The sequence below is a fragment of the Cavia porcellus genome, unplaced genomic scaffold, assembly GCF_034190915.1.
Source record: "Cavia porcellus strain 051 isolate PalLab524CR breed Dunkin Hartley unplaced genomic scaffold, mCavPor4.1 scaffold_38, whole genome shotgun sequence".
NCBI classification, from domain to species: domain Eukaryota; kingdom Metazoa; phylum Chordata; class Mammalia; order Rodentia; family Caviidae; genus Cavia; species Cavia porcellus.
In genome coordinates this window covers 3,382,779-3,396,642 of record NW_026947521.1, presented here as the reverse complement: position 1 = coordinate 3,396,642, position 13,864 = coordinate 3,382,779, and the positions used below count along the sequence as shown (strand labels likewise).

General features: G+C 39.3%; 1 protein-coding gene across 1 annotated transcript in view; it reads left to right on the top strand.

Annotated features, from left to right (window-relative positions):
* The window catches only part of LOC134474803 (coiled-coil domain-containing protein 18-like), a 41,761-nt gene that overhangs the window by 15,192 nt on the left and 12,705 nt on the right, over positions 1-13,864 (top strand). Inside the window, exons 10-17 of the mRNA XM_063243540.1 lie at positions 1,168-1,238; positions 1,612-1,747; positions 4,570-4,640; positions 5,014-5,149; positions 7,969-8,039; positions 8,413-8,548; positions 11,374-11,444; positions 11,818-11,953. Of these exons, the coding sequence (XP_063099610.1) occupies positions 1,168-1,238; positions 1,612-1,747; positions 4,570-4,640; positions 5,014-5,149; positions 7,969-8,039; positions 8,413-8,548; positions 11,374-11,444; positions 11,818-11,953 (828 nt within the window). The remainder of the gene's footprint in view (positions 1-1,167; positions 1,239-1,611; positions 1,748-4,569; positions 4,641-5,013; positions 5,150-7,968; positions 8,040-8,412; positions 8,549-11,373; positions 11,445-11,817; positions 11,954-13,864) is intronic.

Below are 13,864 nucleotides of genomic sequence, written 5' to 3'. Positions count from 1 at the left end.
ATGATGGGTGGCATTCTAGGAGTGAGGCCTCCAGGCCTAGATTAGAAGATCGCAAAATTCAGATTGAAACCCATGTGAGTCACTTTGCCATGTGTAGGACTCAGTGGAGAAGGAATCCATACCAAATAATGGCTGATGAGGATTTGTTCTGGGAGAAGTAAACTAAAAGGAAGAAGGGAAAGTGTAAATGACCCCTGTGCCGAGACATCTTGTGTAACCCAGCCTGGCCTAGAATTTACTGTGACTCTCCAAGGTGGTCTTGTGGTTACAGTAACCCTGTTGACTCAGCCTCTGAGTGACAGAATCACAGCTGTGTGACACGAAACCCAGCTTCTGATTTAAATTTTGAGAGATCTTCTGACTAAATTATCAAGACTGCACATGACCTGAGGAAACTTTTGCCTCAGCTTTCCTATAATATCAAACTTTATCAAAACAGAAAACACAATAATACCTAATAGGAAAGATTTTATAGAGCTTCCACTGCTGGTGACTGGTGGAGTTGGAACTCTGGCCCAGGCATGCTGGTGTCTGTCTAGATACTGTTTCTCCAACAGTTCCTGGAGACATCTAGATGTTACTGCAGTGTCATTTCTGTATTATTATCATTGGCATTGCTCTTAGTCATATAAGCATTATTCGTATCATAGTTGATAAATAGTACTTGGAATCCATAAAGTAGGATGTAAGGCATGGAATGTAAAAATACAACTAAAAGGACAGCACAAGTAAAGGGACTTCCTCTTTCTCTCCATTTTACCAAAACTTTCACTTTTATTGTTTCCTGCAAAAGAGTTGTCTCCCCCAGTTGCCCAGGCTGGTCTCAAGCATCAGCTTACCAAGCAGCCAGGAATGCAGGTCCATAGCACTGTGCTAACCTTCTAGTTTTGTCAGTTTGAGGACCTGCTAACAGGTCTAAAATCAGGAATATAATATGTTTCAGACCTAGAGCTGGGGTCGGTAACTTAAGTAGTGGGGAGAAGGTGTTACTTTGTAAGGTGTGGGCCATTGGATCCCTGCGTCAGCAGTTCAGATAACCGTGTAGACACAGCACAGAGGTAACTATAAACCATACGGAGGTGGAGCATTATAGCTGTGTCCACTACAGTTATGAAACAAACACCAGGGATGGGCAGGTTATTAATAAACATTTTTGTTAATTTTCAGTTGACAGAAGCACAAGATCAAGGTACAAGCTCTGTTCAACATGATGAAAAAATGGAAGAACCCTTAGACAGGTATGGCTTAACCAAATGACTTGAGCAACTATAAAAGAAATCAGCAGCATAACATGAGACATATTGCAGTTATATAAGTACTAAATCTTCATTAGGCCAGGGGAAAATTCTAGCTTTGATAAATGTACCTGAAAGGAGTAATTTAGGGGAGCAGAAATAGTACAGTGAGGAGAGAGCATGTGCTTTCCACGTGGAGCCCTGTGTTCACACCCAATAATGCAAAAGAAAAAGTGTCAACAAGCCCAATAAGAAAAATCTTACTTACCAAGTCATTTACTTTTTCCAACTTTTAAAATTGTGAGTAGTCTTTCAAAGGTTATGTGACTTTTTAAACAGATCTGTGCAAATAATTATTTTGAAATCAATATTTTAGGATTAAATCGGAGTGTTTATGCATAAAAGAAAATGTGAAAAGTCTCGAAATGGAGATTTTGAGCCAGAATAAGAAAAGGAAGAAACCAGCAGGAAAACTTGAACATGCTCAGAAAAACTTGTCAAATGACAGTTTGGTGAGTCCATTTGTTTTTAATTTCTATCGTACTTGAAAGGAGTTCTTATTTCTCTGCTAGTACGTAGGAATATTTTAGGCACTATGAAAAGTTTCACTGATAAAAACACTTGTTGTAATCGTATTGATACCTCCTTACTAGCAATAGTGACATCCTCTTAACTTTATGGAAGATAAATGGTTTCATGCAATTCATGACTTTGGCAGTGATATTTTAATACAAAAGATTTTTATAGCCTAAAATCCCTATTTTACACATACCACATTTGTTTATCCATTATCCACTGAAGGATTTGAGAGTTATTCCCACACTTCTTTGGGAATAATGCTGATCTGGACATTGATATATTACTGTGTGTCATGAGTCTCAGCTAATATGATACAATAACTTTGAAAATTCCAGGAAATTGAATTGCTGAATCTAAGACTTTGAATATCTGTTGCAATGAAAGCTTTTCCATGATATTTTGTAATTTATATGGTCACCAAGAATGGATAGTAGGGCACTACACAAGCATTTTCCCCAGAGACACTGTATTTCTCTTGGACTGTAAGCAAGGAAAAAGATGCCAGTAACAAAGTAGAAATGGATATTTGTCTTACTGAGGAACTAGTGGTCCTAGCATTGCAGTTTCATGATTTTTCCCCATTGATTAGTGTTTATCAGCCATTTAAACTTGTCCAGTCTAAGAGGAACGCATAAGACTGGGTGACAGTTTGTTGATGTGTAATGAAAACCATGTACCTCTTGACCAGGCAGAGCAGATTCTCCTGTGGCCCGTGTTCGCCTGTGTGGGAATTAGGACCACAAGGACACATTGTGTGCATGGAAGTGGACATGTGAGGTGGCTCCTTCCACTGACTGATTTCTTAAAGTCACAGCAATTTGATCCATCGAGCTCCATTACACAGATGCTTGTTGCTATGTCTCCTGCCTACCTGTCCCCCAAACTCTCATGGAGCTATAGATGGGTGTTTTTCATAGGTGACTAGATCTGTAGAATATGATGTTGGGATTCAGGATATGTGATTACCAAGTTGGTCGACCGATTGGTTTGGCATAGTTCTGGGATCAAGGATGTGATGTTAAGATTAAGGGTATGAGTGCTACCTGCCTTAAAGGTGAGTACCTGGATAAGATGTAGGGACAGAAAAAAGCTTGATCCTGCTGCTGCTGCTGCTGCTCCTGCTTATCTTCTGGTCCGTGATGCCCCTCTGCAATGCCTCCCTGTTCTGGAGCCAGCCTACTATGAACTGAAACCTCTATAAACTGTGAGTTCTGAACCTTTCCTCTCTTAACTTGTGAGTCTGGTTATTTTGTCTCAACAACAAGGAAAGACTTGTTATAAGGGAGATACAGAATTCTGCCTAGTGTTTTCTATGATGAAATGTGGAGAAACAATTTTTTCTAGAATTCAAATACATTAGTCCTGTTGTTGTACTATACTTTTCATACACATAACATGCTGACATGTTGATAAGGTGTCATTTGTGAATTAAAATGCCAGGGGCCATCATCTTACTTTAAGTGTCATATACAAATGTATTGAGATGTTGCAAAATTGGTAGTGGTACCATATACAACTGGAAAATATTCAAAAAAGACAATGTGGTCCATTGGAAAGCAACATTAAAAAAGAAAAACAAGGTGAATTATGATGGGTGGCATTCTAGCAGTGAGGCCTCCAGCCCTAGATTAGAAGATCGCAAAATTCAGATTGAAACCCATGTGAGTCACTTTGCCATGTGTAGGACTCAGTGCAGAAGGAATCCATACCAAATAATGGCTGATGAGGTTTTGTTCTGGGAGAAGTAAACTAAAAGGAAGAAGGGAAAGTGTAAATGACCCCTGTGCCGAGACATTTTGTGTACCCCAGGCTGGCCTTGAATTTACTGTGCCTCTCCAAGGTGGTCTTGTGGTTACAGTAACCCTGTTGACTCAGCCTGCTGAGTGACAAAATCACAGCTGTGTGACACGAAGCCCAGCTTCTGATTTAAATTTTGAGAGATCTTCTGACTAAATTATCAAGACTGCACTTGACCTGAGGAAACTTTTACCTCAGCTTTCCTGCAAAGTTAAACTTTATCAAAACAGAAAACACAATAATACCCAATAGGAAAGATTTTATAGAGCTCCCACTGCTGGTGACTGGTGGAGTTGGAACTCTGGCCCAGGCATGCTGGTGTCTGTCTAGATACTGTTTCTCCAACAGTTCCTGGAGACATCTAGATGTTACTGCAGTGTCATTTCTGTATTATTATCATTGGCATTGCTCTTAGTCATATAAGCATTATTCATATCATAGTTGATAAATAGTACTTGGAATCCATAAAGTAGGATGTAATGCGTGGAATGTAAAAATACAACTAAAAGGACAGCACAAGTAAAGGGACTTCCTCTTTCTCTCCATTTTACCAAAACTTTCACTTTTATAGTTTCCTGCAAAAGAGTTGTCTCCCCCAGTTGCCCAGGCTGGTCTCAAGCATCAGCTTACCAAGGAGCCAGGAATGCAGGTCCATAGCACTGTGCTAACCTTCTAGTTTTGTCAGTTTGAGGACCTGCTAACAGGTCTAAAATCAGGAATATAATATGTTTCAGACCTAGAGCTGCGATCGGTAACTTAAATAGTGGGGAGAGGGTGTTACTTTGTAAGGTGTGGGCCATTGGATCCCTGCGTCAGCAGTTCAGATAACCGTGTAGACACAGCACAGAGGTAACTATAAACCATACGGAGGTGGAGCATTATAGCTGTGTCCACTACAGTTATGAAACAAACACCAGGGATGGGCAGGTTATTAATAAACATTTTTGTTAATTTTCAGTTGACAGAAGCACAAGATCAAGGTACAAGCTCTGTGCAACACGATGAAAAAATGGAAGAACCCTTAGACAGGTATGGCTTAACCAAATGACTTGAGCAACTATAAAGGAAATCAGCAGCATAACATGAGACATATTGCAGTTATATAAGTACTAAATCTTCATTAGGCCAGGGGAAAATTCTAGCTTTGATAAATGTACCTGAAAGGAGTAATTTAGGGGAACGGAAATAGTACAGTGAGGAGAGAGCATGTGCTTTCCACGTGGAGCCCTGTGTTCACACCCAATAATGCAAAAGAAAAAGTGTCAACAAGCACAATGAGAAAAATCTTACCTACCAAATCATCTACTTTTTCTAACTTTTAAAATTGTGAGTAGTCTTTCAAAGGTTATGTGACTTTTTAAACAGATCTGTGCAAATAATTATTTTGAAATCAATATTTTAGGATTAAATCAGAGTGTTTACGCATAAAAGAAAATGTGAAAAGTCTCGAAATGGAGATTTTGAGCCAGAATAAGAAAAGGAAGAAACCAGCAAGAAAACATGAACATGCTCGGAAAAACTTGTCAACTGACAGTTTGGTGAGTCCATTTGTTTTTAATTTCTATCGTACTTGAAAGGAGTTCTTGTTTCTCTGCTAGTACGTAGGAATATTTTAGGCACTATGAAAAGTTTCACTGATAAAAACACTTGTTGTAATCGTATTGATGCCTCCTTACTAGCAATAGTGACGTCCTCTTAACTTTATGGAAGATAAATGGTTTCATGCAATTCATGACTTTGGCAGTGATATTTTAATACAAAAGATTTTTATAGCCTAAAATCCCTATTTTACACATACCACATTTGTTTATCCATTTTCCATTGAAGGATTTGAGAGTTATTCCCACACTTCTTTGGGAATAATGCTGATCTGGACATTGATATATTACTGTGTGTCATGAGTCTCAGCTAATATGATACAATAACTTTCAAAATTCCAGGAAATTGAATTGCTGAATCTAATACTTTGAATATCTGTTGCAATGAAAGCTTTTCCATGATATTTTGTAATTTATATGGTCACCAAGAATGGATAGTAGGGCTCTACACAAGCATTTTCCCCAGAGACACTGTATTTCTCTTTGACTGTAAGCAAGGAAAAAGATGCCAGTAACAAAGTAGAAATGGATATTTGTCTTACTGAGGAACTAGTGGTCCTAGCATTGCAGTTTCATGATTTTTCCCCATTGATTAGTGTTTATCAGCCATTTAAACTTGTCCAGTCTAAGAGGAACGCATAAGACTGGGTGACAGTTTGTTGATGTGTAATGAAAACCATGTACCTCTTGTCCAGGCAGAGCAGATTCTCCTGTGGCCCGTGTTCTCCTGTGTGGGAATTAGGACCACAAGGACACATTGTGTGCATGGAAGTGGAGATGTGAGGTGGCTCCTTCCACTGACTGATTTCTTAAAGTCACAGCAATTTGATCCATCGAGCTCCATTACACAGATGCTTGTTGCTATGTCTCCTGCCTACCTGTCCCCCAAACTCTCATGGAGCTATAGATGGGTGTTTTTCATAGGTGACTAGATCTGTAGAATATGATGTTGGGATTCAGGATGTGTGATTACCAAGTTGGTCCACCAGTTGCTTTGGCATAGTTCTAGGATCAAGAATGTGATATTAAGATTAAGGGTATGAGTGCTACCAGCCTTAAAGGTGAGTACCTGGATAACATGTAGGGACATAAAAAAGCTTGATCCTGCTGCTGCTGCTGCTCCTGCTTGTCTTCTGGTCCGTGATGCCCCTCTGCAATGCCTCCCTGTTCTGGAGCCAGCCTACTATGAACTGAAACCTCTATAAACTGTGAGTTCTGAACCTTTCCTCTCTTAACTTGTGAGTCTGGTTATTTTGTCTCAACAACAAGGAAAGACTTGTTATAAGGGAGATACAGAATTCTGCCTAGTGTTTTCTATGATGAAATGTGGAGAAACAATTTTTTCTAGAATTCAAATACATTAGTCCTGTTGTTGTACTATACTTTTCATACACATAACATGCTGACATGTTGATAAGGTGTCATTTGTGAATTAAAATGCCAGGGGCCATCATCTTACTTTAAGTGTCATATACAAATGTATTGAGATGTTGCAAAATTGGTAGTGGTACCATATACAACTGGAAAATATTCAAAAAAGACAATGTGGTCCATTGGAAAGCAACATTAAAAAAGAAAAACAAGGTGAATTATGATGGGTGGCATTCTAGCAGTGAGGCCTCCAGCCCTAGATTAGAAGATCGCAAAATTCAGATTGAAACCCATGTGAGTCACTTTGCCATGTGTAGGACTCAGTGCAGAAGGAATCCATACCAAATAATGGCTGATGAGGTTTTGTTCTGGGAGAAGTAAACTAAAAGGAAGAAGGGAAAGTGTAAATGACCCCTGTGCCGAGACATTTTGTGTACCCCAGGCTGGCCTTGAATTTATTGTGCCTCTCCAAGGTGGTCTTGTGGTTACAGTAACCCTGTTGACTCAGCCTCCTGAGTGACAGAATCACAGCTGTGTGACACGAAGCCCAGCTTCTGATTTAAATTTTGAGAGATCTTCTGACTAAATTATCAAGACTGCACTTGACCTGAGGAAACTTTTACCTCAGCTTTCCTGCAAAGTTAAACTTTATCAAAACAGAAAACACAATAATACCCAATAGGAAAGATTTTATAGAGCTCCCACTGCTGGTGACTGGTGGAGTTGGAACTCTGGCCCAGGCATGCTGGTGTCTGTCTAGATACTGTTTCTCCAACAGTTCCTGGAGACACCTAGATGTTACTGCAGTGTCATTTCTGTATTATTATCATTGGCATTGCTCTTAGTCATATAAGCATTATTCATATCATAGTTGATAAATAGTACTTGGAATCCATAAAGTAGGATGTAATGCGTGGAATGTAAAAATACAACTAAAAGGACAGCACAAGTAAAGGGACTTCCTCTTTCTCTCCATTTTACCAAAACTTTCACTTTTATAGTTTCCTGCAAAAGAGTTGTCTCCCCCAGTTGCCCAGGCTGGTCTCAAGCATCAGCTTACCAAGGAGCCAGGAATGCAGGTCCATAGCACTGTGCTAACCTTCTAGTTTTGTCAGTTTGAGGACCTGCTAACAGGTCTAAAATCAGGAATATAATATGTTTCAGACCTAGAGCTGCGATCGGTAACTTAAATAGTGGGGAGAGGGTGTTACTTTGTAAGGTGTGGGCCATTGGATCCCTGCGTCAGCAGTTCAGATAACCGTGTAGACACAGCACAGAGGTAACTATAAACCATACGGAGGTGGAGCATTATAGCTGTGTCCACTACAGTTATGAAACAAACACCAGGGATGGGCAGGTTATTAATAAACATTTTTGTTAATTTTCAGTTGACAGAAGCACAAGATCAAGGTACAAGCTCTGTGCAACACGATGAAAAAATGGAAGAACCCTTAGACAGGTATGGCTTAACCAAATGACTTGAGCAACTATAAAGGAAATCAGCAGCATAACATGAGACATATTGCAGTTATATAAGTACTAAATCTTCATTAGGCCAGGGGAAAATTCTAGCTTTGATAAATGTACCTGAAAGGAGTAATTTAGGGGAGCAGAAATAGTACAGTGAGGAGAGAGCATGTGCTTTCCACGTGGAGCCCTGTGTTCACACCCAATAATGCAAAAGAAAAAGTGTCAACAAGCACAATGAGAAAAATCTTACCTACCAAATCATCTACTTTTTCTAACTTTTAAAATTGTGAGTAGTCTTTCAAAGGTTATGTGACTTTTTAAACAGATCTGTGCAAATAATTATTTTGAAATCAATATTTTAGGATTAAATCAGAGTGTTTAGGCATAAAAGAAAATGTGAAAAGTCTCGAAATGGAGATTTTGAGCCAGAATAAGAAAAGGAAGAAACCAGCAAGAAAACTTGAACATGCTCGGAAAAACCTGTCAACTGACAGTTTGGTGAGTCCATTTGTTTTTAATTTCTATCGTACTTGAAAGGAGTTCTTGTTTCTCTGCTAGTACGTAGGAATATTTTAGGCACTATGAAAAGTTTCACTGATAAAAACACTTGTTGTAATCGTATTGATACCTCCTTACTAGCAATAGTGACGTCCTCTTAACTTTATGGAAGATAAATGGTTTCATGCAATTCATGACTTTGGAAGTGATATTTTAATGCAAAAGATTTTTATAGCCTAAAATCCCTATTTTACACATACCACATTTGTTTATCCATTTTCCATTGAAGGATTTGAGAGTTATTCCCACACTTCTTTGGGAATAATGCTGATCTGGACATTGATATATTACTGTGTGTCATGAGTCTCAGCTAATATGATACAATAACTTTCAAAATTCCAGGAAATTGAATTGCTGAATCTAAGACTTTGAATATCTGTTGCAATGAAAGCTTTTCCATGATATTTTGTAATTTATATGGTCACCAAGAATGGATAGTAGGGCTCTACACAAGCATTTTCCCCAGAGACACTGTATTTCTCTTTGACTGTAAGCAAGGAAAAAGATGCCAGTAACAAAGTAGAAATGGATATTTGTCTTACTGAGGAACTAGTGGTCCTAGCATTGCAGTTTCATGATTTTTCCCCATTGATTAGTGTTTATCAGCCATTTAAACTTGTCCAGTCTAAGAGGAACGCATAAGACTGGGTGACAGTTTGTTGATGTGTAATGAAAACCATGTACCTCTTGACCAGGCAGAGCAGATTCTCCTGTGGCCCGTGTTCTCCTGTGTGGGAATTAGGACCACAAGGACACATTGTGTGCATGGAAGTGGAGATGTGAGGTGGCTCCTTCCACTGACTGATTTCTTAAAGTCACAGCAATTTGATCCATCGAGCTCCATTACACAGATGCTTGTTGCTATGTCTCCTGCCTACCTGTCCCCCAAACTCTCATGGAGCTATAGATGGGTGTTTTTCATAGGTGACTAGATCTGTAGAATATGATGTTGGGATTCAGGATATGTGATTACCAAGTTGGTCCACCGATTGGTTTGGCATAGTTCTGGGATCAAGGATGTGATGTTAAGATTAAGGGTATGAGTGCTACCTGCCCTAAAGGTGAGTACCTTCATAAGATGTAGGGACAGAAAAAAGCTTGATCCTGTTGCTGCTGCTGCTGCTGCTCCTGCTTGTCTTCTGGTCCGTGATGCCCCTCTGCAATGCCTCCCTGTTCTGGAGCCAGCCTACTATGAACTGAAACCTCTATAAACTGTGAGTTCTGAACCTTTCCTCTCTTAACTTGTGAGTCTGGTTATTTTGTCTCAACAACAAGGAAAGACTTGTTATAAGGGAGATACAGAATTCTGCCTAGTGTTTTCTATGATGAAATGTGGAGAAACAATTTTTTCTAGAATTCAAATACATTAGTCCTGTTGTTGTACTATACTTTTCATACACATAACATGCTGACATGTTGATAAGGTGTCATTTGTGAATTAAAATGCCAGGGGCCATCATCTTACTTTAAGTGTCATATACAAAGGTATTGAGATGTTGCAAAATTGGTAGTGGTACCATATACAACTGGAAAATATTCAAAAAAGACAATGTGGTCCCTTGGAAAGCAACATTAAAAAAGAAAAACAAGGTGAATTATGATGGGTGGCATTCTAGCAGTGAGGCCTCCAGCCCTAGATTAGAAGATCGCAAAATTCAGATTGAAACCCATGTGAGTCACTTTGCCATGTGTAGGACTCAGTGCAGAAGGAATCCATACCAAATAATGGCTGATGAGGTTTTGTTCTGGGAGAAGTAAACTAAAAGGAAGAAGGGAAAGTGTAAATGACCCCTGTGCCGAGACATTTTGTGTACCCCAGGCTGGCCTTGAATTTACTGTGCCTCTCCAAGGTGGTCTTGTGCTTACAGTAACCCTGTTGACTCAGCCTCCTGAGTGACAGAATCACAGCTGTGTGACACGAAGCCCAGCTTCTGATTTAAATTTTGAGAGATCTTCTGACTAAATTATCAAGACTGCACTTGACCTGAGGAAACTTTTACCTCAGCTTTCCTGCAAAGTTAAACTTTATCAAAACAGAAAACACAATAATACCCAATAGGAAAGATTTTATAGAGCTCCCACTGCTGGTGACTGGTGGAGTTGGAACTCTGGCCCAGGCATGCTGGTGTCTGTCTAGATACTGTTTCTCCAACAGTTCCTGGAGACATCTAGATGTTACTGCAGTGTCATTTCTGTATTATTATCATTGGCATTGCTCTTAGTCATATAAGCATTATTCATATCATAGTTGATAAATAGTACTTGGAATCCATAAAGTAGGATGTAATGCGTGGAATGTAAAAATACAACTAAAAGGACAGCACAAGTAAAGGGACTTCCTCTTTCTCTCCATTTTACCAAAACTTTCACTTTTATAGTTTCCTGCAAAAGAGTTGTCTCCCCCAGTTGCCCAGGCTGGTCTCAAGCATCAGCTTACCAAGGAGCCAGGAATGCAGGTCCATAGCACTGTGCTAACCTTCTAGTTTTGTCAGTTTGAGGACCTGCTAACAGGTCTAAAATCAGGAATATAATATGTTTCAGACCTAGAGCTGCGATCGGTAACTTAAATAGTGGGGAGAGGGTGTTACTTTGTAAGGTGTGGGCCATTGGATCCCTGCGTCAGCAGTTCAGATAACCGTGTAGACACAGCACAGAGGTAACTATAAACCATACGGAGGTGGAGCATTATAGCTGTGTCCACTACAGTTATGAAACAAACACCAGGGATGGGCAGGTTATTAATAAACATTTTTGTTAATTTTCAGTTGACAGAAGCACAAGATCAAGGTACAAGCTCTGTGCAACACGATGAAAAAATGGAAGAACCCTTAGACAGGTATGGCTTAACCAAATGACTTGAGCAACTATAAAGGAAATCAGCAGCATAACATGAGACATATTGCAGTTATATAAGTACTAAATCTTCATTAGGCCAGGGGAAAATTCTAGCTTTGATAAATGTACCTGAAAGGAGTAATTTAGGGGAACGGAAATAGTACAGTGAGGAGAGAGCATGTGCTTTCCACGTGGAGCCCTGTGTTCACACCCAATAATGCAAAAGAAAAAGTGTCAACAAGCACAATGAGAAAAATCTTACCTACCAAATCATCTACTTTTTCTAACTTTTAAAATTGTGAGTAGTCTTTCAAAGGTTATGTGACTTTTTAAACAGATCTGTGCAAATAATTATTTTGAAATCAATATTTTAGGATTAAATCAGAGTGTTTACGCATAAAAGAAAATGTGAAAAGTCTCGAAATGGAGATTTTGAGCCAGAATAAGAAAAGGAAGAAACCAGCAAGAAAACATGAACATGCTCGGAAAAACTTGTCAACTGACAGTTTGGTGAGTCCATTTGTTTTTAATTTCTATCGTACTTGAAAGGAGTTCTTGTTTCTCTGCTAGTACGTAGGAATATTTTAGGCACTATGAAAAGTTTCACTGATAAAAACACTTGTTGTAATCGTATTGATACCTCCTTACTAGCAATAGTGACGTCCTCTTAACTTTATGGAAGATAAATGGTTTCATGCAATTCATGACTTTGGCAGTGATATTTTAATACAAAAGATTTTTATAGCCTAAAATCCCTATTTTACACATACCACATTTGTTTATCCATTTTCCATTGAAGGATTTGAGAGTTATTCCCACACTTCTTTGGGAATAATGCTGATCTGGACATTGATATATTACTGTGTGTCATGAGTCTCAGCTAATCTGATACAATAACTTTCAAAATTCCAGGAAATTGAATTGCTGAATCTAATACTTTGAATATCTGTTGCAATGAAAGCTTTTCCATGATATTTTGTAATTTATATGGTCACCAAGAATGGATAGTAGGGCTCTACACAAGCATTTTCCCCAGAGACACTGTATTTCTCTTTGACTGTAAGCAAGGAAAAAGATGCCAGTAACAAAGTAGAAATGGATATTTGTCTTACTGAGGAACTAGTGGTCCTAGCATTGCAGTTTCATGATTTTTCCCCATTGATTAGTGTTTATCAGCCATTTACACTTGTCCAGTCTAAGAGGAACGCATAAGACTGGGTGACAGTTTGTTGATGTGTAATGAAAACCATGTACCTCTTGTCCAGGCAGAGCAGATTCTCCTGTGGCCCGTGTTCTCCTGTGTGGGAATTAGGACCACAAGGACACATTGTGTGCATGGAAGTGGAGATGTGAGGTGGCTCCTTCCACTGACTGATTTCTTAAAGTCACAGCAATTTGATCCATCGAGCTCCATTACACAGATGCTTGTTGCTATGTCTCCTGCCTACCTGTCCCCCAAACTCTCATGGAGCTATAGATGGGTGTTTTTCATAGGTGACTAGATCTGTAGAATATGATGTTGGGATTCAGGATGTGTGATTACCAAGTTGGTCCACCAGTTGCTTTGGCATAGTTCTGGGATCAAGAATGTGATATTAAGATTAAGGGTATGAGTGCTACCTGCCTTAAAGGTGAGTACCTGGATAACATGTAGGGACATAAAAAAGCTTGATCCTGCTGTTGCTGCTGCTCCTGCTTGTCTTCTGGTCCGTGATGCCCCTCTGCAATGCCTCCCTGTTCTGGAGCCAGCCTACTATGAACTGAAACCTCTATAAACTGTGAGTTCTGAACCTTTCCTCTCTTAACTTGTGAGTCTGGTTATTTTGTCTCAACAACAAGAAAAGACTTGTTATAAGGGAGCTACAGAATTCTGCCTAGTGTATTCTATGATGAAATGTGGAGAAACAACTTGTTCTAGAATTCAAATAAATTAGTCCTGTTGTTGTACTATACTTTTCATACACATAACATTCTGACATGTTGATAAGGTGTCATTTGTGAATTAAAACGCCAGGGGCCATCATCTTACTTTAAGTGTCATATACAAAGGTATTGAGATGTTGTAAAATTGGTAGTGGTACCATATACAACTGGAAAATATTCAAAAAAGACAATGTGGTCCATTGGAAAGCAACATTAAAAAAGAAAAACAAGGTGAATTATGATGGGTGGCATTCTAGCAGTGAGGCCTCCAGCCCTAGATTAGAAGATCGCAAAATTCAGATTGAAACCCGTGTGAGTCACTTTGCCATGTGTAGGACTCAGTGCAGAAGGAATCCATACCAAATAATGGCTGATGAGGTTTTGTTCTGCGAGAACTAAACTAAAAGGAAGAAGGGAAAGTGTAAATGGCCCCTGTGCCGAGACATTTTGTGTACCCCAGGCTGGCCTTGAATTTACTGTGCCTCTCCAATGTGGTCT